This window comes from Eublepharis macularius, chromosome 8 (assembly GCF_028583425.1).
Source record: "Eublepharis macularius isolate TG4126 chromosome 8, MPM_Emac_v1.0, whole genome shotgun sequence".
In the NCBI taxonomy this organism is placed as follows: Eukaryota; Metazoa; Chordata; class Lepidosauria; order Squamata; family Eublepharidae; genus Eublepharis; species Eublepharis macularius.
Window position 1 is genome coordinate 111,553,902 of NC_072797.1, and position 25,935 is coordinate 111,579,836.

At 44.7% G+C, this 25,935-nt stretch overlaps 1 protein-coding gene across 1 annotated transcript in view; it reads left to right on the forward strand.

Moving 5' to 3' along the window:
- The first annotated feature begins 19,083 nt into the window (after nucleotides 1-19,083).
- The window catches only part of CNTLN (centlein), a 282,369-nt gene continuing 275,517 nt past the window's right edge, over nucleotides 19,084-25,935 (forward strand). Inside the window, exon 1 of the mRNA XM_054986823.1 lies at nucleotides 19,084-19,265. Coding sequence (XP_054842798.1) covers nucleotides 19,164-19,265 — 102 coding nt within the window. The 5' untranslated portion in view covers nucleotides 19,084-19,163. The remainder of the gene's footprint in view (nucleotides 19,266-25,935) is intronic.

The window sequence follows — 25,935 nt, forward strand, 5'->3', positions numbered from 1 at the left end:
ATTCAATGCCATGAGGATTATTGTTAGTAAAAGAAAAAAAAGAAAAAAGAAGAGACAAAGAAAAAAGCTTTGGGATCTTATAAGTCTTGAATATATCCATGAATAAAGAAAATTAGTGCTATTATTATAACGGTTATCGATCCACTCCAGTAAAATAGTTTGACAGGCTAACAGGTTAGCAGTTTAAATGTTTGGAACAACATCAGTCGACTCTAAGTCCATCGGTGTTTCAACTTGAGCTTCCACCTCCTCCTGTAAAACAGGTGGTGTGGCCATACAAAGGGATGATGGCGATGGAGTGGCCATCACAGTATCCTTACTTGAATTTTGTAGGTTCACAGGAGAGGGGTACATGTGATCTGGGGGGTTCCCAGAGGGTCCCCCTTTCCCTTGAGAAACGACCAAGGATCCAGGCTTAGTTGCATCATCCTTTGATGTGTTAACAGAAAGGGGTGGGACAAGGTCAACGGCTACTGGAACTCCCTCCTGGGTTCTTTCCTTCACTCTGTTCTCTTCTCCCTTCTCTTCCACAGCCTTTTCATTCAACTTTTTCTTACTCTTCATCTGTCTCTTGCTTTGTTCTGTGCTTTGTTGAAGCTGTTCTTCCACTACCATCTCTGAATCTGAGCTGTCCCTTTGTAGAGATTCACGCTCTCTTCTCATTTGCTCTACCTTTCCACCTATTAAATGATCGATAGAATTGACTTGATTCCTCAAATCATCCTGCTGTTTCTTTAACTTCTCAAACCTTTCACTTGATCCGTTAGCTCCTCCTGATTCTTTCAACCGTTGAAGCTCCTGATCCACCTGTTGCAGTTTACACTTGATTTTACTACACAACTTTTCAAGCTCGTCTTCAGATAAATCTTCCCTGGTACGAAATTCCAACTTCTTTGTCTCTCCTTTCGCCCCCTTTTTTTCTCTCTTTGTGGCTTTGGTCTCTGCATCTTTGTTCATACTCGCTCCCCTACCAATCTCTGAGTCTCACCACCACCTACCTCCTCTTGGGTTTCAGTATCCATCTCTTCACACTCTCCCAGAATCCCAAACCTATTTGTTTTATTATGTGCCACCTTCTGCAATGCAGTATATACCCATTTCCTTACTCTGCCTCGAGACGCTCCTATCACCTCCGTCCATCCTCCCTCCTCCCCACCATCCTGTCTATCCTTACGCATTGTGCTCTCTTGACTCATAAAGGGCCCCTCTTCCTCCTGAGTGGGTGTAGCCCGAGGAGACTTCTGTTTGTGTATATGGGACAACCTAAGTCTTTCGTAGGCCTCCGGGAATACCCGGTTGTAATAGGCATCCGGACACAGCAAATAAGTATGTCCCTCCCCACCACACAGATTACAGGTAACCTCAAAAGTACAGCGAATTGAATCATGCCCCCTCCTTCCACAAGCGGCACACAAAAACGACGTGCAGTGTTGTCAAATGTGATCAAATCCTCCACACTGAAAACACGCAGGAGGCTGCCCGCTATATCTAGTTACACCCCTATCACCCCCTAAGTAAAAATACTTTGGAACGTGTCTGATGTTGCTACGGTGGTCCCTCTGCAATGACACGACCACCTTGTATTCACCTTTCCACACACCCCACGCATTTATGGCTTTCTGGGGAGGTAGCAATACCTTGCAGTGTCTCTCTAGCCATCGTTCCACATCCTTCTCTGGAATGTTAGTGGTCCGAAAAGCAACAGTGAGAACCCTCGATTCGCCTCTAAATAGGGGTACTACGTCAAAGTCAGAGAAGGGATTTCTGTCAGATTTTTGGAACGCCCTAAGTATCTGCCAGAAATACTGATAGGCCCGTTCAGTCACAAAGCATATGTCTGTTTCTTTCAGACCAGGGGGCATAAGAACAGCCAGTATATCCCGGGGTGAGACTTTTAGACATTCAAGCAGAGCCTCCATCATATATTCCTCTGTCAATTTTGTAGGGTCCGTTCCCCTATATCTAAAACGGACCACGAATCTCTGCCTGGGATCGAATTCGGTCTCTTCTTGTTCCCTCATGTTAAAAAACTCTTCCAGGAATGCCTCATCCTCTAATTTCTCCTTTCCAAAATCCACCCGTCGCCTAAGGGGCTCCCCGGTGTTTTCCCCTCCCATTGGTCCTCCAGTTCCCTTCTGTTTCCCCACTGGGCCCTTAAGCATTTGAGCATAAGACATCCCTGATGCTAACACAGAGCTTCCGCCCAGTGTGGTCGGGCATACCCGAGGGTCCAAATCATCTACAGCAGTCATAGTTAATCCTGTACTCAGACCCTCTCCTGCCTTGGTACCTCTTGTAACATTATTAAACTCTTTACTTTGTTGTTGCAATATATTCCTGGGAGGCTCTTTCTGCAAGGCTCCCAGAGGTCTTGCAGGAAGACTTCCATGAAGTCTACTTACAGTAGATAGTGAAGTACTAATGTCCATTGCTGATATCTCCCCAATCCCAGTCTCGTACAGTCCCCTTATATTTGTCCCTTTAACATCCTCAAAAGTCAGGGAAGAAGCCATCACAGGAGCTGTAGTCACCGGAGCAGTGGCCTCAGGAACAGTAGTCTCTGGAACATTAGTCTCAGGAACATTAGTCCCAGGGGCGGCAGTCATACTTTTATTTCTCTCCTGTTGAGTAGAAATTGTTCCATTCAGACCCCTTTGGTCAAGAGCCGCTCCATCCAATGTTCTGTTCCCTCCCGCTTCCATACGTGACAACTGGGGCTTGACTGCAGGAGAAAGAGCAAAAAAGCCCGAAGGCCCAGTATCATGTCCTTCAACTACCCCCCGAGGGGGTTGTAACTCTATTGCTCCCCGATCTTTTGCCTCAAGTTTACTCTTTTCACCTACTCTTCCACACCCTCTCTCTCCCGCACCTTCTTGAGTATCTAAGTCTTCTGGCATAGGAATAGCCTCCAGCTGCCCATCCGATGCAGCCACAAACTTCACCCCAGACACAGCCCCATTGCTCTCCTCATCCTTTCCATCCTCCCCTTTCCCTTCCTCCCCTATTCCTTTTCCCTTCCCACCCTCTCTTCCTCCGCCTTCTCCCGCAAACAGTTTCCTGCCAATTCTGGGTAAGGGACCCGAAACCTCATCCGTTTCCGGGAGACTCTGAGAAACAGAGTCCCCCTGAGCTCCAGATCCGGCATTTGGTCTCCCAATCACGGCAGTCAGATGGGCATGTGACACAGTGGATACCAAACTCTTGACGTGTGGCTCGCTCTGCCCTCTGGGTGGCGTCCCTTTTGCCGTCTTATCCTTTGTTCTGGTGTCCGTCGTCCTCGTTGCTGCCGACATCTCGGCCTTTCTTTGAATACGAGTGTCCATCCATTGGGTCGCCTGCCTACACCAGGCCGCCCAAGCCCCAAATGAAATGTTAGTGTCTTGTACATGTCCTCCATGTCCTCTATGCCCGACTCATCCTCTTGCGGCTGTGTCTCTGCATAACTCCAGAATCTCTTAAAGTCCCCGTTCAGTTAGCCATGTCGGATAAATCTCCGTCGACGTACGTCCCCTTCGGCCAGAGACTAACCTGTCGACAATCTTGATAGTCAACGATTTGGCATATGCAGCTTTGTCCAGATCCTGGTGCTCCACCAACGTCCCAGTCATGCTACCTATAAGCAGAGTCTTCACTTTGTCCAGTTTCTCAATCATAACGTCTTTACTTAGTTTATCTAACGCGATAGTCTCTACTGTGGATAGGCCAATATACGTTACTAGAAAGGCCCAGAACTTAGCAAGATCTAATTTTTGCATCTCGTTAGATAGTAAGATCTCACAGGCCTTATTCATAGGTTGAGTCCTCTGCTTCTGCCAGGCATCCTTCAAGCTTGTCCCCTTCTTGTTTTTAACTTTGTCTTTGTCTTTAACCTGACTATCCAGGTCCACATCTGTGTCTGCTCCAGCTGCAGAAGATGCAGACGATACATCACGACAAGAATGCTCCAAAAGTAGAGTCTTTTGGTTCTTCATCTTCTTCTTTGGATGATCATCTGGAGAAACTCGCAACCTCTTATTCTCCAAAACTTCTTGTGTCATTATCTCCTCCTGTCTATTGTCTTGTTTCTGAGTATGTGTTTCCACCTCAGATAGAACCTGGACTCTAACTGCTTCATCTATTTCTGCGTAGAGAGATTCCTCTACTTCATATCTCTGCTCCTTACGTTTACTCTGTCCAGAAAGGTCTTTACAATCAGGGATCTTACTGTCACACAGACGAGTTGTACCTTCCATGAAAGTCTCTTCCAATTCCACCATTGGACTGTCACTCCAATTTTCATTAACAAAATTCACGTCATCTTCTTCCGCTTCTCTGTAAAGTTTTTCCCTCACCTCATCACATTTGACCTTTTCTGACATGGGAATCTTGACTGTAACTGTCCGCATCAGAACAGGAGAAAAACCATCCTTCCTGGCATCCCTACTTGGCTAGCTCCATGTCAGTTTCTAAATAGCGCTCGTACGTTTTCAGGCCATCATCATCTTCTCGATTTATTTGTGAAGTTTGTGAAGTTTGTCTTCTCATTTGTTGGTTGAACAAAATAGCACTAGCATCTGGACCTTCTGAATCTGCAGCACTAGAGTTAGGGTTACTAGGGGTAGGGGTAAGGTCAGGGTTAGGGTTGACCTCGGCCCTGCCCCCCCCCCAAGTGGGGCAACATATGACTCCAGTACACTTATTCCCACTTTGGTAGACTTCAGGGGGGGCCATTTCTCTATGGGCCGGGTCCTGTTTCCCCATTGGCTGCTCCATTACAGTTGAAAGAGTCCCTGGGGTCTTGTTCTGGGGGTCCCCAAAGCTGTTTTCCACTTGCTCTGGTCCTGCAACTTCCCTTCATTGCTTTGAGTTGGTGTATCAGCTTTCATTGCACTTGCAAACTGCAATGCTTGCAGATAAGTTTTGCTTTCCATTTCCCCAGATAGATGAGAAGCTAGAAGATAGCTTTCACTTTTGCTTCCCATAGACTTAATGGCTCCATTATCCCGTATGGGCAAATTTTCAACTGCTTTTTCTGGGTCCCCCCCGGGGGTGGGGTTTCCATTCCTGTCAGGTTCAGTGGGGGCCCCCTTTAACTGACCTTTATAGTCGAAATTCCAGGAAAATCCGTCCAGAAAAGACCCCAAAACAGCCAACACGGATCCAGGAAGTGGGAGCACCTTCTGCACCCAGCCTGCTCCTTGCAATGCAATGCAATGCGTTAAGGGTGAGAGTAATGCAATGTGTTAAGGGATAGTGTTAAGGGTGAGAGTAAGTGGTAAGGCCAGGGAAAGCATAAGTTTAAGGGTTAAGGCTAAGGGAAAGGGAAAGGTGTAAGTGTAAGGATAAGGGCTATGGGTATGGGTAAGTGGTAAGGGGAGGGTAAGCATAAGGGTAAGGGGTAAAGTTAAGGACAAGGGTAAGGGGTAAGGAGGGATTAAGCATAAGGGTAAGGGGTAAGGTCAAGTGAAAGGGTAAGTGTAAGGGGTAGGGGTAAGGGCAGGGTAAGCATAAGGTAAGTGGTAATACTAAGGGTAAGGGTAAGGGATAAGGGGAGGGTAAGTATAAGGATAACGGGTAAGTTTAAAGGTAGGGGGCATGGGTAAGTGTAACGGTAAGGGTTAGTGGTAATGGTAAGTGGTAAGGGGAGGGTAAGCATAAGGTTAAGGGTTAAGGTGAAGGGCAGGGGTAAGGGGTAAGTGTAAGTATAAGTGGTAAGGGTAAAGATAAGGGTAAGTGGTTAGGGATGGGTAACCATAAGAATAAGGGGTAAGGTTAAGGGTAAGGGTACGGGGTAACGGAAATGTTAAGGGGAGGGTAAGCATAAGGGTATGGGGTAATGTTAAGGGAAAAGGAAAGAGGTAAGTCCAGGGTAAGCATAAGGGTAAGGGGTAAGTTTAAGGGAAAGTGTAAGGGGTAGGAGAAAGAGTAAGGTATAAAGGCAGGGTAAACTTAAGCGAAGGGTAAGGGGAGGGTAAGGTTAGGTTCGGAATAAGTCTTTCAAATTTTAATATTTATTACTAATAGGGATGTGCGCTTTGGGTTTCAGAATCCCGAAGCAAACTCGAATCATCACCAATTCGGGTTGATCTGTGCTTCCCGAATCGGCCTCAGCAGAGCTGGCCTGATTCATGAAACCCAAAGCAGAGCATCTCGAAGCGATTCGGATTACTTCCGGAAGCTCTCTGAAGCCTTTTTCTCTTGCCGCAGCAAGAGGAAAAAAGTTGCAAAGAGCTCTCTTCCTACGGCTTTCGACTGATGGGAGGGGGAAGAGGGGAGTGAGAGAGGCAGGAGAGGGAAGGGGAGAGGGGGGGTGATCAGCGAAGTTAGATTGGCTGAGAGAGCCAGTCGCTGTAGCAGCAAGCAGCTCTTCCTTTCCCGATTTGGGGATTCTCCAGGAGGACAGTATTTTTTTTAAAAAAAATGTTTCAAAGTGGGATTGTGATTTCAATATGCTATTAATGCTGTTCCCGGAAACCCAAGAAATGAATTTTTTTTAAAAAAAATGTTGGTGTGTGATTCTCTCGTGTGATGTTAGAATTTGTTTCAAGGTGGGGGAACTGTATGTTGTGATTTGAATGTGCTATTAATCCTGTTCCCAGAAATCCAAGAAATGAAATTTTAAAAAATTATTTTTGGTGTGTTTTTGGAGTGATTTTGATTCTCTGGTGTGTTGGTGGGGGTTGATTTAATCTAGGACTGTACATTGTGATTTAACAGTGATGTGACATTTTTAATTCATTGGTGTTACCAAGAAATAATTTTTTAAAATGTGTGTGTGTGTGTGTGTGTGAATCTCTGTTGCGATGGTTGGCCCCTTAGGGAAGCACGGAGAGTGGCTGGACAGCCAGTTCTGGGGGTGCTGGGGAATTTTGAGGAGTTTGTCTTTGTTAGGCTGTGTCAGACTGTGGCTTGCTAAAAGTTGCAACTCAGCCTGCCTCTTGCAATAAGACAAAAGTCCCTTGGTTTCAAAAGGCTTTACTGGAGATAAACAACCATTAGAGTACACATTCCAAGATACACGGATCTTAGCTGAACTAGGAAATTGTTACGAATGCCAAGCAAAGGCTGAGGTACAGAATAAGCAGTTCCCTGCAGGCCCCATCCTCCCCCACAGTTCTCAAAACAAACGGCCCGAGGATGAGAAAGTGAAAGTTTCTTAAGGGTGTCAGAAAGGCAGATATATGTAGACACAACATTCCTCTTCTCTCTGTAAGCTTCCATCGATAGGCTTCCCACCTGCAAAAGAAACACTTAATACACTGACAAGATTAAAATGGAGTCTCTTTGGTTTAAACACAATCAGAACCTGACAGGCTGTTGGGAGGGTTTATTGAGGGGTTTCTGCCTGTGGCCATGGATGCCACATTCCATGTGTTTCTATTGAGGGAGTCTGGATTTTCCCACAATAGAAAGTGGCGTGGCTGGGGTGGTGGTCAAACTTCTTTACATGGCCCCTCGAAGCCCAATCTCCCTGATGCTTGAGTGATCTCCAGAGGGCAGGTAGGAGTAGGTCCCCTACAAGTTTGGTGCATTTTGCTTGCAAAATGCCACCCCCTGCCTCCTAGAACAACCCACTAGTTTTCAACACATGGTTCAGTTTGGTTTGGGTAGAATTCAATGGATGATTCTCTGGAGTGAAGTTGATTCCCTTTCATCAGTTTGGCTGCACTGAGGGAGGTTGTTCATTAGTTCACTTCTAGTTGCTCACTCACTTGCTTCATATGGTTTTGCTGTGTATTTTTAATCAAATGTTTCTTATTGTGATTCTCTGGTGTTGGAATCCACAAGGATCTATGCTTTTCAATGGGCAGATAATTTTAACTGCCCCACTCCTTTGTGGGGAGTCAGTGCCAAATTCACCCTTGCCTTCAGTAGATAATGGTTTAGGTTGAATCTCCAACCCTGAAACAAGCTCCCTCTTTAAAGACTTGGTGGAAAAGATTAATTCTAAGGTGTAGCCTCTTTAATGTGCTGGGCCCATCATTATTTGAGAGAGGCCCAGAGACTATAAAATCCTGGGCATGAATGTTGCCCCTGCAGAATCTTAGTCTATGTGTCTCCAGAACTGGATCCAAGAGCACCTCTGTCACAAGAGGGTGCCCAATGAGGAACTAGATGGCCAATAAACAAGCAAAAGGTATAATCTATCCTTAGCACCCAACAAAAGAAGCATACAATCAATGTGTGCTGGAATGCGGGTGGGGAGTCCGACACAAGCCTCACTAAAGTCTGGAGTTTAATGAAGCCAACCAGGGAACAAAGCAGGGAACATAGTCCAGAGAGCCAAGTCCAAAAGTAAGAGCCAAGAGAGCAGGTAGAGCAGAGAGCTAGGTCGCAGTAGAGCTGGGGAGGTCTTTGCACAGGTGCTTCTGCAATGAGGGAAAGGGCGTCCTAGCTTAAAAACAATCACCTCCAAGGCAGTGCTGCATCCTGCTAGGACTCAAAGTCACTACGCCGTTGTTTAAGTGCCTGAAGCCTCACACTTCGTCTCCTTTCCTGTACAACAAGACACTGCCGCACCCTACGCTGCTTATCTGGTTCAGGGGAGCTGGGTGGGGATGTTGCCCTGGTCTCAACTGCTGGTGCAGGTAAGGGAACAGCTTCTGTCTCTGTTTCTGCACTGGATTCCTCAGCCTGCTCTGGCAAGGGTTCCTGCAGTTCCACTCCCAGCTGGTCCTCCACATGCCTGACTCCTGAGGAACTTGGAATACAATCTCCCCTGTCGTCCTTCACGAAGTCTTCATCCTTCGAGGAATCAGAGCACACAATGCCACCTACAGTTTGTACCAGGAGTCTGAAGAAGTTGAAGGACTCAAGGAGGATAGTGACAGCCCTTCCTGCCTAGCCACCTGTGTAGGGTTGGTGGAGGACTGCATAACTAGGCACAGTTAGTTGGGACAGACACACTACATCATTTTCTTCTAACCGTGTCTCTGTTATGCAAGCCAGATCAATTTCCTCTTTTTGTAACATCCTGGAGAGTCATGCAGTTTTGTGCCTCACTGATCTGGTATAGAAAAAAGGTGAGGGAAAGAGAGGCCTTGCGTTGTCACCTCTCCAGATGCTACAGAAATTAGAAAGGCAGAGAGAATTCTTGCCAGATACTGGGCATCTTTGAAAAATCTCACCCATGTCCACTGAAATAGCCCATTCATCAAACATCCTGCTGTAAGCCACAGGCCAGGAGCCCACAGCTTTTGTGTCCTCACCCTTCATAGGCACCAGGTTGTTCATTAATTCACTTCTAGTTGCTCACTCACTTGCTTCAAATGGTTTTGTTGTGTATTTTTAATCAAATTTTTCTTATTGTGATTCTCTGGTGTGAAGTTAGTCCTCATAGGGACTAATGCATCTGGGGGACCTTCTTTGGGGGTCATAACATGGCCCCCCCGAAGTCCAATATCCCTGAAACTTGGGTGGCCATGGGAGGAGAGTTGGGAGAGGGTTCCCTGCAAACTTGGTGTTATTAGGGAAGAAAATGACCCCCCTCCCAGGCCCCTGGATAGCTGGGAGCAGCATTTCCCATTGGAAACAATGGCTGAATCTTCCATAATAATCCCGAATTGCTTTAATACCCGAACCCGAAGTGGCTTGCCGCTTCAGTTTTCAGGTTTACCTGAATTCTTTTCCTGCTCTGGATAAACCAGAAGCAAGAAACCCGAATCTTTTGGGACTGCACACCCCTAATTGCTAAAGGATGCCCATAACTCTTGGAGTAGGCCCCCTCAAAATCGTAGGCCCATGCCAACTGGCCCCACTGCCCTCCCCTGTTCTGCACTGCTACCAACCTATCTAGAACCCACGTGATGTCCACTACCTTTGCACCAGGCAAGCAAGTCACCATACGGTCAGCACGCAGGTTTGCCACCCAGCTGTCTACCCGCCTAAGGATCAAATCACCAACTACCAAGAGCCCCCCTCCCTCCCTGCCCAGGGATGGTTCCTTGGTGCAAAAGGATACCCGTTCACCAACTGAAGAAGAGGTCCCTCCTGAGGGCATATTCCCCTTATCCTCAGCACAATGCCCAGCCTCCTCTCGACCCTTGTGCTCCCTGGCTGCGATGGGGCTGCCATTCTCAGAGTAGGACACATCTAACAAGTCCCCGAGAGTCTTCTCCATGTGTCTGACTCCGTGTCTGCTTCTCCAGGTCAGCCACCTCAGCCTCAAGGGTGCAAACTCACTCCCTGAGAACCAGGAGCTCCTTGCACTGAGCACACACCCAAGACTTCTCACCAGTGGGCAGATAGTCGTACATGTGACACTCAGTGCAAAACACTGGATAGCCCCCAACCCCCTGCTGGCATATTACCTTCATAATTTCTTTTCTTTTAATTCTTCTTATTATTTTATATAATATATATTCTGCCTTTCAATACCCTACGCATTTATGTGGTCTCCTTGTGGAAAGTCCACTTACCTTATTGGGAGCACTAGGAGACTAGGCCTTTGCCCCTTGGTTCCTCCCTCCTAAGACTTTCTCCTTCCACACAATAGCAAGTCAGCCAATTCTCCCCAGCAGTTAAGAAAAGTTAAACAGTTAAGAAAAGGGAAAACTCACCACCTCAGTAGCAGCGGCAACAGCTCCCCTTCCTGCTCTCTCCCAGGAACAATCCCCCTCTGCAATCAGTTCCAACTCAGGCACTTTTCAGCAGGCTCCACACACTCACACAACACCAAACACTGTTCTCCAACACAGTAACCTCAGCAAATTCCCCCAGCAGTTAAGGAAGGCAACAGAAAAAGACTCACCGCTCTAGCAGCCCCCTCTCCTGCATGGGTTTATTGCAGAGGAGGTGACTCTTCAGGTCATGAAGGGCTTTAAAGGGTTAGATCCAGCACACTGAATTGAATCTAGAAGTCAATCTCTAACCCATGCTTTTTCCTCCACCATGGCATGTTTTCTGGAGGGACATTGGATGACAGGATATGGCAGACAGATCCCTGGTTCACTGCAGCAAGATACAGGTTCTTGGTTAAATGACATTCATTCAGAAATCAGATCTTTTCCATATGCACAGGTCCATAAGCTTACTTAGAGGCAAGGTGCAACTAAGCAGTGCAGCTTCCTTGAAAGGAATAGAGGCTTAGGGAAAAGTACAGATCTAAAATACTCAAACAATTCCCTCACCCCTAGCTCACAATTTTGAGCGGGAAAAGTCTGGGAAACTTTTGCTCCTACATCAGCTAGACAAGATAGAAAGGGATGTTAACATTTCAGACATCCAAGGTCATTTCAGCGAACTTCATAGGAATACATAGATTACCAGCTGCATTCTCAGGCAGGCAAGAAGAGAAACGAAAGTGATGCATCTACCATGTGTAATATGAAAGCAAACCACAGGATTAACAATTAGTATCCCCTAGAAACATGACATGGATGGATGGGGTACAGACATACATGACACTAGGCTTCCCTCCATGGCAGTGCTCTCTGGTGGTGCACCAGGTAGACAGTGCTGGGGAGGAGCCAGTGGTCATGGTACATGTTGGAACCAATGATGTGGGGAAATGCAAGCATGAGGTCCTGGAGGAAAAATTGAGGCTGCTAGGCAGGAAACTCAAGGCCAGGACCTCCAAGGTAGCCTTCTTAGAATTGCTACCTGTTCCAAGCACAGGGTCAGAGAGACAGGCTCAGATTAGGAGTATCAAACCGTGGATGAGACGATGGTGTGGGGAGGAAGGGTTCAAGTTTGTGAGGCACTGGGATGCTTTTTGGAATAAGCGGGAGCTGTACAAAAGAGATAGTCTCCACTTGTCCCAAGAAGGAACCAGGCTGCTGGCACTTAAAATAAAAAAAATGGCAGTTTTTAAACTAAATCTTGGGGGAAGGCTGACAGGAGACGAAAGGTCTTTGGTTCGGGATGGTTCATCTCAAAGAGATGAAGGGTTAGCTGTTACTTTTCTACAGGGAAATGGATTAGAGTTGTCCACTGAGACAGTGACAAACTATATGGACTGCCTGGCAAGGTCTTGAGGCAGCAGGAGGAAGATTGCGGTCCAAATGTGCCTGGGAAGTTATAGATGTTTATATACAAATGCTAGAAGTGTCTGAGGTAAAATTGGGGGGTTGGAATGCTTAGTATTGGGGGGAAACAGCAGAACCACAAGTGACAAAAGGCACAGATTGGACACTTGTCTGCTTCCCTCAAGTTTTGATTGGAAATGTAGGCAGCTTGGTGGAATGTTGGACAAGTGACAGTTGAAAAGTCCATTGGACAGCAGTCAGAGAGCCAAGCTGCGAGACCAGGATGCCTACATTTCCCATCAAAACTTGAGGGAAGCTGACAAGTGTCCAATCTGTGCCTTTTGTCACTTGTGGTTCTGCTCATAGACACTGTGGGCATTACAGAAACTTGGTGGGATGAGGAAAACCAGTGGGATACGGCAATTCCTGGATATAAATTATATCGTAAGGATAGGAAGGGAAGGGTTGGAGGTGGGGTGGCTCTGTTTGTCAGAGAGGGTATACAGTCCAGTAATATTGAGACGTTAAGAGAATTAGATTTGCTTCTGGAAATGCTATGGGTTAAAATAATAGGCCCAAAATGAAACTTAACTCTAGGAGTTTTTTATTGCCCACTGGATGAAAAGATAGAGGATGATTATAACATGATTAAAGAAATAAGGATAGTGGCTAGACAAAATAACGGTGATTTCAATTACCCACACATTGATTGGGTCAACACGTGTTCAAGTCGGGAGAAAGAGACTGAGTTTCTAAACACTCTCAATGACTGTGCTATGGAGCAGATGGTTGCAGAACCTACCAGGGGAGAGGCGATCCTGGACTTAGTCCTAAGTAATGCCCAAGATCTAGTGAGAGATGTAAAAGTGGTTGTACCGCTTGGGAACAGTGACCATAATGTTATTGAGTATAGCATTTGCATAAATAGGGAGTTGCCCAAAAAGACCAACACAACCGCTTTTAACTTTAATAGGGGTAACTTCTCTGAGATGAGGCGGCATGTGAAGAAGAAACTGAAAGGAAAGGTCAAAAGGGTTAAAACCCTTGGGGAAGCTTGGAAACTATTTAAAACTACAATCCTAGAAGCTCAGAAAAAATATACATCGCAGGTTAGGAAAGGCACAAATAGTTACCACAAAATTTTATTTTATCTTGAATTAATTCTGTACGCCACGTCCACATGTCTTACGATCTCTTCCATGGTTTTATTCAAGAATTCTGCTAATATTTCCGATATCTGTTCTTGGGCTCCCTTCCCCTCCTTCTCCGGAATGCCACGAAATCTAAGTTGTCTCTCCATATATTTACATTCCATCACCGCCACTCTTTCATTCAAGCCTGTGGTTTCTGCTTTAAATGTAGTGGTTAGCTTCTCCATCTTTTCTTCCACCTCGTTAACTTTTTTGCTGTGTCGTCTGTAGTTCCTTCTTGACCTCGTCGATACTCTTTGTTAACTCCGCCACTTCAGATTTAATTGTTTACTTGAGATCCTTCATCATCTCTTGTATTACATCTTTTAGTTCTTTGTTGCCTTCAGCCACTTTCTTATCCAAATTATCAAATGCCGTCTGCCAGTCCTTTTTCAACATTGTGGGGCTCAATTTACTCCGCTCCCACGAGTCTGCTCTCTTTTGCAATTCCGTGGCTTAAATATTTAAGTTCCCAAATTAAATTTCTTGTTTTACTAGTATTTTGTCCAAAAGTTAGCGCTTTAACTGTCCAAAATGGCGGGCGTCTTTTCTCTATGGTTTTAAATCGAAGCTTTGCCCTTACCCTTCTCCAAGATGGCCCACTTCCGGTTGCAATGAGCGCTTGCCCTTACCCTCTTTCAAAATGGCGCACTTCCGCTTCTGCCTTTTCCTTCACAGCCGCTCTAGCCTCGCATCTCGATGTTTATGACGCACTTCCTGTTCCTTCCCCGTCGTCGCACTGCCACTTTCTCTCGCGATGTTTCTCCGTTCCCACAGTTCGCTATCTCTTTAAACCACAGGTATGTAAATAATAATCCTTTCTTCGCCTCTAATTCTTTTCTAAAAGCTTCTTTTCATACAATTCTTTTACTGGGGTGAGCTTAATTAGTCCTTTTAAACTTTCTACTTCAGCTTTCTGCTTGGATTTAAATCCTCTAGTCCAATTTCAAACTCTTAGAAGAGATAACGATCTTTACCTTGCCGGGTCTTTTCTGGGTTGTAATCACTGTTTCAAATGTTCAGATTAGTCCAAATTAGTTACTGAAGCTTGGGTACGGCGATCCTATGCCAACTCAATGACTCCAAAGCTGCTGCAGAGATTTCTGCCACCCTTCTTAGAGCGGGACCTCAAGGCTGGGAGGGAATCCTTTGCATAGAACACCCCCTCAGCCGAGATCTACATGCCCTCAGGGTCTCAAGTGTTCTTGCCTGCTCTCCGCCTGAGAGCAGGGGGCCATGGTCGATCTAGCACCCTGCAGGGTCCACTGCAGGGAGAGGAAAGTGAGATTTTAACAGGTGGGCAGAACTGCTCAATTCCTACTTTGCCTCATTCTTCACTCACGAGGAAGGAAGGGAATTGCAGCCTGGGATAGAAATAGGGGTGGTATGTAAACACCAAGCTTCTTTAAATGAAATCAAGTCCTCGGGGACTGATGAATTGCACCCTAAGGTACTAAAGGAAGTCCTTGATGTACTTGCGGATCCTCTGTCTATTAACGTTGAGAATTTTTGAGAACAGGCAAGGTGCCAGAAGATTGGAGGCAGGCAAATGTTGTCCTCATCTTCAAGGAGGGGAAAAGGGAGGATCCAGGTAACTATAGACCAATCAGCTTGACATCCATACTTGGAAAGGTCCTGGAACAAAACATGTCTATCCTTGAGCAGAGATAAATGCAAAGTTCTGCATTTAGGTAGGAAAAATCAAAGGCATACTTATAGGATGGTGGAGACGTGTCTCAGCAGTAGTACATTTGAGAAGGATCTAGTGGTCTTAATAGATCATACACTGAAAATGAGTCAGCAGTACGATGTTGTAGCTAAACATTAGGAAGAACTTTCTGACAGAGTGGTTCCTCAGTGGAACAGGCTTCCTCAGGAGGTGATGGGCTCTCCTTCCTTGGTGGTATTTAAGAAGTTAGATGGTCACCTGACAGCTATGATGATTTTCTGACTTAATATAAATGTGCACACATTTTTATTATTTATTTATAGTTTGCCTTTCTAGGCGGATTACACAGTACAAGTGAAAATACAATATGCAATATAATCAACAGCTAGGACATTCATTGTCCAAAGAACAAGGAACAACTGTAAGCAGTCTGCCTAGCTCACCACCATCTAATATACACTTGATCATATGCCTGATTCCCCACTCCTCCGCTTGAAGCCAGCTGGGTGACCTTGGGCTAGTCACAGTTCTCTGGAGCCCCACCCACCTCACAGGGTGTTTTGTTGTGGGGATAACAATGACGTACTTTGTGAACCACTCTGAGTGGGCATTACGTTGTCCTGAAGGGTGGTATATAAATCAAATGTTGTTATTATTATTATTACGATGATGTGCTATTCAAGCCACTATAACTAGCTGCCCAACAGGATGAGGCGTTACTAGCTCCTGCCCAGGAGGACTAAAATGCAAATAATGCCGAGAGTAGAATTAACTTCTGCCTTGCCAGTTGCAAGATCCTTGAACAAGAAAGGTGCCTAAGTGATTTCCATTTTGATATCCTTCAGACATTCCTTCCCCTTTATCCCTTTGATGAACAAACCCACGGTAATCCTGTCTGGCAATTAAGAGGCATCATTCATCTCTGGAAAAGTTTCACTCCTTCCTGGAAGTACTACATCTAAATTTCTAAGTCTATCAGCCAAACCTGCAGACACTTAATGTAAACTCCAGTTTTCTTGCCTGACATTGGAATAATCTATCACTTCCTTTGTCATATCCCAGAATGACCGATCAAAGTCACTTACGCCATTTGTCCATCCCAGGAAACAAACATCAAGGTCCTTTGTTCAAGGACCAATCTGCCCCAAGAGCCCATTTGCCATATAAACATGTGGGCTCTGCCCCAGCCACTGTGTGCGCACCCATTTGGATCCATGTGCCACACCCTCAGATCCTGGTCTGAGTTTTTCTCCAAGAAACACAGGTCGTTAGCTCCTTCTCCATGGACTTTTCACCTCTTCTGATAGGTAAATATTCCCTTGAAACCTACACTATTCCTCATTTTTAGCTATTTTTCTAGGACTCTTGTGTGTTTGCCAATGCATTTATCTATCCATGTGTATATGTTTCTTCTTCAATAAAAACTGCCTTTGTTTTGAAAGAGCACCCGTCTTGTTGGCATCCTCTGGGAAGGGACCCCATAAAAATTGGTGGAGTATCCCACTAGTTACTGCCTCTTGCTAAACCTTCTCTTTGCTTACTAATTTCACCTACATGCAAGGAGGCTCATCCCAGTAACACAAGCATTAGGACATTCAGCGAAAGAAATATATGGTAGTAGAAAATTTGAAAAAAAGCATAAAGCTAAGCAGAGATGAAAATTTTCTGAAACAAAGGATAACTAATTTCCACAGCATGCTTAGTGACATGGAGAACTTCCTATTAGGCTCATGTCTACATCAGCAGGCAATACCCAACAGAATAGTGTATAGACCCTGTACCCAGTACTTTTTTTCTGGGGGTACCCAGGGGTACACATACCCCTAAACATTTTGTGAATCTAACAGGAGAAAGTAAAAATTTTAAACTGTTGGAATTCCCACGTACTGAGAGTACCCCTAAACATTTTTTAAGAAAAAAAGCACTGCCTGTACCTATCAATGCATCTCTCTGAGCTATGTCTTATGACAGAGTCCTATAATCTTTGTAGAAAGCCCTCCTGAATAATTCAATTTTGCATAGTTTGCAGAAAGCCAGGAGCTTTCCTAACTGCCCCAGGCAGGTCATTCCAGAAGGTGGGGACTACCACAGAGAAAGCATGCATGCGGGCAGCTGTTGATTTTGCCCAACTGCAGGGCAGTATCTGCAGAAGGTCCTGTCCCAATGAGAGAAGTTGCCATGGTGGAACATAGTGGGAGAGGCGATTGCACAGATATGTGGGTTGGTTTGTGTTGTATCATGGGAAATATGCTATGAACTATTGCAAATTCAGTGATGCCTTATTAATAACAACTGCACTTATATTCAATTCAATTCAATTCAATTCAATTCAATTCAATTCAAATACCTTTAATGGCATACAACTGCACTTATATACTGCTCTTCTAGACAGATTAATGCCTCACTTAGAGCAGTGAACAAGTTAGTGTTATTATTATCCCCACAATGCAGCTGGGGCTGAGAGGAGAGACTTACCCAAGGCCACCTACTGAGCTCAAGGCAGTAGTGGGATTTGAACCAGTAGAGTGCTGATTCGCAGCAGAACCACTTAACCACTGTGCTACAACAGCATATTCGTATTTTGACATGACCCCTCAAGGCAAAGGAGTTGCTTCAGGATAGTTCCAGAAGAGTTAGCCATGTTAGTGTGTAGCTGCAAAATAGTAGTCCAGTAGCATCTTTAAGACTAATCAACTTGATTGTAGCATAAGCTTTCGAGAACCACAGTATCTTTGACAGATGCATCTGACAAAGAGAGCTGTGATTCTTGAAAGCTTTTGCTTCAGTATAGCTGTAATTTTGCTTTCTGCATGGTGTATGCTGATAGTAATGTTCATAGAAGTGCCATATTGCTCAGTTAGCCAGGACAAAGGGGAACAAAGGCCAAGGGGGAAGAGCTCTTTGATCTGATGCAATTGCCCACGGGCAACATCAGCAGCAACATGCAGCAAACAACAGTTCTGGCACTTAAACAGGGAGATCTTAGCCCAGTTGTCACTGCCACACATGATGCAGCAAAGAACAGGGATAGGCCAGGAAAGGGGGGGGGGAAGGTCATGATTAGCTGTATGCAAGTGGGGGAGAAGCTTTTCGTCTGTGAGGAGCAGCAACGGGGCAAATAGTAGTACTAGGCCAGCAAGGAAGGAGAGTGTTTAATGCCTTTCCAATTTTTTGGGTTTTTGTTTTGACTGTAGATATTTGACTCCCATTTTTCTTCATACGTATGTTGTGATCTATACTAACTCATGCCCCCTTTTCACCATGCCAACTATAATACACAAGTAGGACCCACAACGGAACTGTTGTATTTTGTCCTCCCCAGCTCACTTCAGCCACTTCACATTGGCTCAGTTGTCCATCTCTCTCTTTCTCTCCTCCTGCCTACATTCAGCTCCCCATGGGCAAGATTAGTCTCACTTGTTCCATTTAAGCAAGTGTGCTTTCCATCATTTCCTATGGGCAATCAGTGAGGTTGAGCCCCAGCGGATCTGCCAGAGCCTCTGGGGATTCTCTTGATTGCATGGTAGAAGGCCCCTATGCTCTTTGCCCAGCGAAACAGTCTACCACACTCCTGCATATTTGGGATAGAACGTACTGTGATCCCGGCGTACCATGGATGCTATTTAGAATACCTCAAGGCGGGAAGCTGTGCAGTTAGAAAGCAGGAGAAGGCGGAGACCGCACGGCATACGGGATAAAGGTCTTACGCATGTTTACTCGGAAACAAACCCCGTTCAGTTTAAAGGGGCTCACGTCCAAACTGCGCGCGCCTTAGCCCTACGGCTTTCGAAGCAATAACCGCAAGACATCACTAGGTGCGGGGATAGATTTTTTTTTTAAAAAATGGCAGGACTTTCCCACCTTCTAGGCCGCCTCAGCCACCTCTCACCGCAGGCGAGAGAAAAAGCGGGCGCGAGAACGCTTAGGGCGCGGAAAATCTTACATATGCGCACTGCGAGCCCGAAAGCCTGGCGAATAATGGAGGGGGGAACTTCCCGCCTCCCTCCTTCCGTCTTCTGCCGCTTGTCCGTTAAACGAGCAATCCCACACTGCGTGCTTTTTCTTGTGGTGACCGGCGCCGCCCGAGTGCTTTTTTCAAGTCTAAAAAAAAATTGAGTGTGTATGTCAGAAGGCATTGGTAGGAGAAAGAGGCGGGGGGATCGTGGAGGCGACGTCTCATTGGTTCGGAGGCGCGTTTTTAATTTTGTAATGGCGCTGCGGCGGGCGGTTCAGAATGGTTTCTCTACCTAGAGAATCCCCCCCGACGCCCCATCCCGTTTCTTCTTTAACCCCCTGAATCAGTTAGTAAAAGTGCGTTTTCAGTAGGAGCCCCAGTTCCCAGCATGCTTTATACTTAGCATGGCTTCTTCCAGTCGCAAGGATCCCGCTGCAGCAGCATCCCAAGTCTTAGTGCTGGAGGAAGAAGTCAGGCGCCTGTCTGAAGAGCTAAGGCAGTGCCAGGTTGGTACCCGAGCGGAGAAGGGGCAGTGAGGACCGAGGAGCCACGAGGGGCCTGACCGTGGCCCCCCATAGCCCCCAGCTGTCTGGTACTCTCTGGACCCACCCAGGGGGGAGGGGGAGAGAGCTTCTCCTTTTGCCTCCACCGATGTGACAGTTTATAAACCCCAAATAAGTTTTAGGATTGCAGTTCAGTAGCACATTTATTTAGGAGTAAGACCCACTCAGTGCAGCGGATCTTATTTCCGAGTATTCGCGATCGGGCTCTAGTCTCTCAGTTTCCATTCTACCCTGTACTGGTTTGCTCAGAAGTAAATCTTACTTTTTTTCAGGGAGATTTACTATTCCCCAAGTCATCATGAAGCTTTTAGGCAGTCAGAAAACTGCCACAAAACTGTAAAATGGGCGCCCTCTTGTGCAGCATATCATGTTATCATCAGCACATACTAAGCTGCTTTTACTTTGGATCACAGTAACTCTCAGGAAATTAACCAAGCGAGATTTACTTTCCTCCAAATCACAGTGAGTGACTTGGAATAGAGCTGAAAAAGGAAGTATCAAAATAGTTAAAGAAAAAACAAATCTTCCGCCATCTAGTCATTTAGACAACCTCTACAGCTCACATCTAGTGAGTATGTGGCAGTGTAATTAAAAACAAATATCATAAAATACACATTATACATACCTTTATTTATTTGCATGCTTATCTGTTTAACAGGTTTATATCTGGATGCTCAGCCTCAAAGTGTTTGAGATGGCTTACTAGTCAAATGCAGAATAAAATTAGATACAATTACAGATAAAATTAGGATTAAACCCTTAGATTCAGAAAGCGTCATTAAAATGTCTCTTTAAGACTAGTGTCTCAAATACATCTTTAGGAGAATCAGCAAATGCGTGCTTGGATAAAAAATAAGTTTGACTGGCACCTAAAACTAAGAAGATCAGGAAATAGCCAAACAACTTTGAGTCTAGATACTACAGCATAGGATGGCCAGCAACCTTTAACAGAGGCTTAATGCAAAGTTATTTACCAGGTGATATTATTTCCCTCCATGCCATGAAAAGTGTAAGTTGCCAATTTCCACGCTTTAAGCCTCTGTTAACAGGGTAAGGCATTTTTTCTCCTTCAGGTTGTTGATAAATCAGCTATCATGTGTGACTATCCATTTTATTTATAAAGTTGGGTCATTTGAAGAAGGATTTAAGAAGATCTTAATTCCTAGGCAGGCTCATATGGAGGCAAGTGTTCCGTTAAACAATCTAGTTCTGAATCATTTAGGGTTTTGATAGATGTGACCTGTACTTTGAATTATACTCAGGTGCAAACAGGCAACCAGTGGAACTTTAAGAATTGGTGAGGTATGATCCTAATTATTAGTAACTGCCATCACTATGCAACCTCTGTGCAGTCCCAAGCAGAGCTAAAAGCTGTAGCCCTGTCTTGAAGGGATTAGAAGATAAATAATTGTGGCCAGATCCTGTTTTTCAAAGAAAGGCTGCACCTGATATACCAGCTTTAAGTAAAGGTGCTACTGGAGATACTTGAACCTCACTATAAGCACAGATCTAATAGTATCAATAGACAATCAATGGTATTTCAGAGAGAGCATATCTTATCTAAAATAGATTGATACCTTAATTCCTGATTGGCAGTGTTACTCCCCAGCACAGCCTCACTCTTGTCTGGATTGAGCTTCAGTTAATTGGCTTATATCAAGCCTATTTCTGTTTCCAGTCAGCGGTTCAGAATATCCATTATCTCACCGAATTCAACTGAAAATAAGGTGCATTATGACATCTCATACCAAAACCCAGATAATCTTACCCATATACATGCGGAATAGGATGGTGGATGAGATGAAAAGAATATGTGCCAGGCATCTGAGCAGATATCACCCAATGTCGTCTGTTATTGGCTAGCCATGTAGGACTAGACCAAGGAGCTCACAATCCCCTTTTCAGCACAATAGGTTTATTTATTTACTTTGGGTCCTCTGTCTCCCCAGTAGGGGCCCAAAGTAGTTTATATCATTCCCTTTTCAAGACAACCCTGCGAGGTAGGTTAGGCTAAGAGGGACTGAGAGTCACCCAGACCTTCCTTAGCAGAATGGGAAATAAACCTGGGTTTTCCAGATACTAGTCTGACATTTTAACTGCTATACCGCATTGGCTGTCTCAGCTGGTTGGAACCAAACTAAATTTTCCAACAGCAGAATGGAAATTCCTTGCCTCCCCCTCCCATGGCAGCCTACTGATCTCCATGAAATACTGTTCCTGGAGGATATAGGAGAATGTGGCAGTTACAGGAGGAGGCTGAGTAGATTGAAGCTTTGAAGTAACTGTATGCTAGGTTTAACGCTCTATTATGTTTAGAATTATGTTGTATTATTGATACACCTCACAATTCTCTGTAGTTACCTGGAACCTTTTTAAAACAACCCTTCCCTCATGCTAGCCTCTCTTAATCACTGAATTGTCAACTGCCCACAGTCGTAAGAATGGGTGATATGAATTTACGTTGATGTGTTCATAGCATGTAAACTGCATGCCCCCACAACTCTCTTATTCGGATGCTGCTATAACAGGATTGAATGTATTTATATGAGGTAAATTTCATTCCTCTGTTATTGTATATTTGACTGGACAGATAAAACACAGGTGACGGCAAAACATAACATTTTATTTAACAGAAAACAACAAAGTATTCAATAGACTGTTAAGTATGCTTAAGTGACTCCCATTGCATCACAGCCGTTATACAACCTTTCTCTCACAGGACTGAATACTTTGTAACTGGGCCACCTATAATAAACACTCAGGAGAAATTCGTGCTTCATTTCTTCAGAAATATCTTTGATTAAGAGGTTTACTGGACCTGGTTATCAAAACTCAGGTTCCCTGTATGTTTTTCTTTCACCTCACAGTCCCTGACTCTCAGGAACAGGGAAGAGAAGTTGAGGGTACCTTGTAACCTTTTGTATCTTGAGCTTTGAAGGTGTGCATAATCTGTGTTTTGAGATGGCAAGCAATCCTCTATGGAGTTATCTAACTTTTTTTTCTTGTAAGAAATGTTAGGCTAGGAGATGGTGACTTGCCAAGTCACTCAGTGGACTTCCATGACAGCTTAATAGCTTGAAATGTGTGTATCTGTAGGATTACCTCTCCTAATGTGCTGCACTGTAACACCTTTGCTCATTTGAGCACAGCCTTTTGAAGGTGCTGCCCAGCAAACGGATAATGCTCAGGTATAGGAGGCCATGGATCGTCTTTGAAAAAAATTGCTTTCAGGAGAGTACTTCTATAAAGAGAATATTGGTGTAGTTTTTAATGGGTGTTACAAGTTTCTGAATGGTTTTATTTATTGTTGGTATCCTAATTATTGTAATCTGTCTTGAGTCTCTGTGAAGAAGCAAGTAAATAAAGAGGTGGCTGAGGACTGCTTGAGTAGGAACTTAGTTTATCAATTGAACTCTTGATGGAAATGTGACTAAGGGCTAAGCTAGCCATCCCGAGATTTTACCTTTACATCACCTTTAAATTGCATTGTGGAGGCCTGATTCTGGTAAGGAACACTTTATTGCAGAAGAGGAGGAGATCCAGCCATTGTAGAGGTTGCTAGGCAACCACAACAATATTGCTAGTCTTCAAGCTTTGATTTCTGTTAATGAAATCTTTTGACCTTTGGAGGAAAGACTCATCTGGGCCTGGGCCACTAGCAACCACTGGGCAACTTGCTGTGACTCACCCAAGCCAGACTGCTTGCTACTGTTCAGCGGTAACAAGGAGGCTACTCCCGGAAGACGCTGACAAAACAAGGAGCGGACGGAGTCCGCACGGGAGAGTGCAGTCAATTAGGATAGTTAAAGTACCAGTGCAGTCAAACACTTCCTCACGTTACATACCAAAAACTATTTCCAATGTGAGTTACAAACTTCACCAATTTATTAGCCTATAACATAAATTACTTCCTATTAACCATCCCTATTTACAACAAAAGTCAAACATGATACACACAAGTGTCCCAGCAGTAAGTACCCCAGATTTTTCAAGGACAAAAATCTTTTTAAGTATGGAATTACTTCCTATTAACCATCCCTATTTACAACAAAAGTTCAGCAGCAGCCACCCAACAGACACCAGGGTTGTTCAGAGTTTCAGACTAAGAGCTGGGAGATGCAGGCTCAAATCTACACATTACCGTGGAAGCTCACTGAGTGACTTTGGGCCAGCCACACATTCTCATCCTAATCTACCTCAGGAGTGATGTAAGCAGCTTTGGGTCTCCATTGGGGAGAAAGGTGGAGTATAAATGAAGTAAATAATAAATACAACTGAACATGGTGGGGGAGCAGATAAAAGGTAGGTTTGGTGGGTAAGAAAGAGAGAAGAAAGCAAGGAAAGATGAAGATATGGGAGCTGCTACAAGCAGACAAAGAGGAAATAGTGGGGATACAGGCGAAAGTGAGGTTCCTTCCAGTTTCCCCACTGCAGAATTGGCCCTGACCGGAAATTCACAACTGGGACTGGCCCAGCAGCTGGCACTGTACAACCTGGCCAGACTTTTCATGTGGAGAAGCTGCCAGGGAGAGGGAAGGAGGGAAAACAATACAGATAAAGGTAGGGTGGTGGGAGGGAAGGTGAAAAGTTAGTTGAAAAGGGGGAGAGGCTATGTGGGCTGTCAGGTGAAGGGAAAGAGGAAATAGTGGAGGAGGGGAAAATGAGATGCCACCCACAACTTCTTGTGGGTCCCCTGCTTGTACAGGTATACTGATTAGGGAATCAGTATTAGGGCAACTAGACTAAATGGGTGTCCCCAAATTCCAGGAACACACTGCCATTTTACAGTGAGTGAGTTTGCATGTTGGAACTCCTTTAAACTCTAACTCAGGAACCTGATTCTGCCTCTGCCTGGGAAAACTATGGCTCAGGTCCAGGATGCTGTGCTGGGCCTAGTTGTGTAGTGGGAAACCCACAAGGACTTGTGAAGGGAGGACACTTCACTGTCCCATGGATCTCCCCACACTATTTCCTCTTTCCCTCTTCCTGGCATCCTCCATATGCTCATTTTTCCTTGCTTTGTTCTTTCCTTCCCACACATCAATCAACCTACCTTTTATCTGCCCCCTTTAAGCTATATTATTTATTACTTCATTTATATTCCACCTTTCTCCGCAATGGGTACCTAAAGCAACTAGCCTCATTTTCCTTTCTCAACCATTTTAACCCTATGAGGTAGGTTAGGCTGAGAACATGTGACTGGCCCAAGGTCACCCAGTGATCTTCCACAGCAGAGTAGGGGTTTGAACCTGGGTCTCCTAGATCCTAGTGGGGTGGCTGCTGTTGAACAATAGCAAGCAGCTGGTCCTATATCTGTCAGGCAAATTATGTGGCAACAGGTCACCTAGTAGTTGCTGCCAGACTTAACACCAGTGATTTTTCATTCAAAAGGCCAGAACAGCCTAGAAAGGGCCCTGCCCTCTCCCCCTGCCTTTTACTGACATAAACCAAGTCTGGGAATACTGTTGTGGTTGCCTAGTAAACCCCACAACTTCCATTGAAAGGGAATTTGTTTCTTAAAGCTACAGGCTCTATCATACTATCATACCCCCCACCCCCATCTCTTTCTCTTTTTAGAATTCAAAATGTTCTTTAAATCTGGGACTTTTTCAGATTTCTAGAAAGATCTGTATTGGATGTTCATGGCTCCAGTCTTTGACTTCAAGTATCCACAGATTTGGCCACTTTGAGAATTAGATATACAGATGATGTGTCTACGTATAAGCATATTTTTTGCATTTTACCCATTGAGTTCTCCTAAAACATAATGGGTGATATTACTGTTTATGTCAGTCAAGTTACAGGAATTGCCTTTTTAGGATCAGGTCCAACATCCACTAAGTCTAGAATTCTGTGGCTGCAGTTCTAAGAACACTTTCCAGAGACTAAGCCCCACTAAACAAAATGAAACTTACTTCCAAATAGACTTGCTTAGGATAGCTCTGAAATGCTAAGATGCATCTGAGAGAATGAGTGACAACCACTTGCGGTTTTTTGTCTCTAGTACCCAGCTTCCTGGGGGTAAAGTGTAGATGACTGGGGACGGGAATGGCAAACCACCCCGTAAAAAGTCTGCCAAGAAAACTTCGTGATTCGACATCCCCTCATGGGACAGTAATGACTCCGTGCTTGCACAGGGGACTATCTTTACCTTTTATCTGATGGGTGAAGTGCCTCTGAGCACTTTTTAAACTGTCAGTGCTAATAGCCATTGATATATTTCTGAATATGTCTAATCTTCTTTAAAAGCCAACTAAGAATGGCTTTCTTGTGACAATGAATTCCTCAAATTAATTAGCCATTGTGTGTACTCTGTCCTTTGGTCTGTCCATTTTGTCTACTACCAGTCAATTTAATTGGATGACCCCAGGACCTAGCAGTGTGAGAAAAAAATGTCTTTGTTAACTTTGTCCACTGTACTGTAATTTTACAAACTTTGATCATTTTCCCACTTTAGTTGCCCCTCCAAATGACAAATCCAAATTTTTACATATGGAAGTTCAGAGTTATATTATCCTTTTTGTCTTAAATAAAAGTACATCCAAATCTGTTGCCGTAGCCGTGTAAATGGATTGATTTAAAACTGGAGATACTCTTTCTACAACCTTAGAAT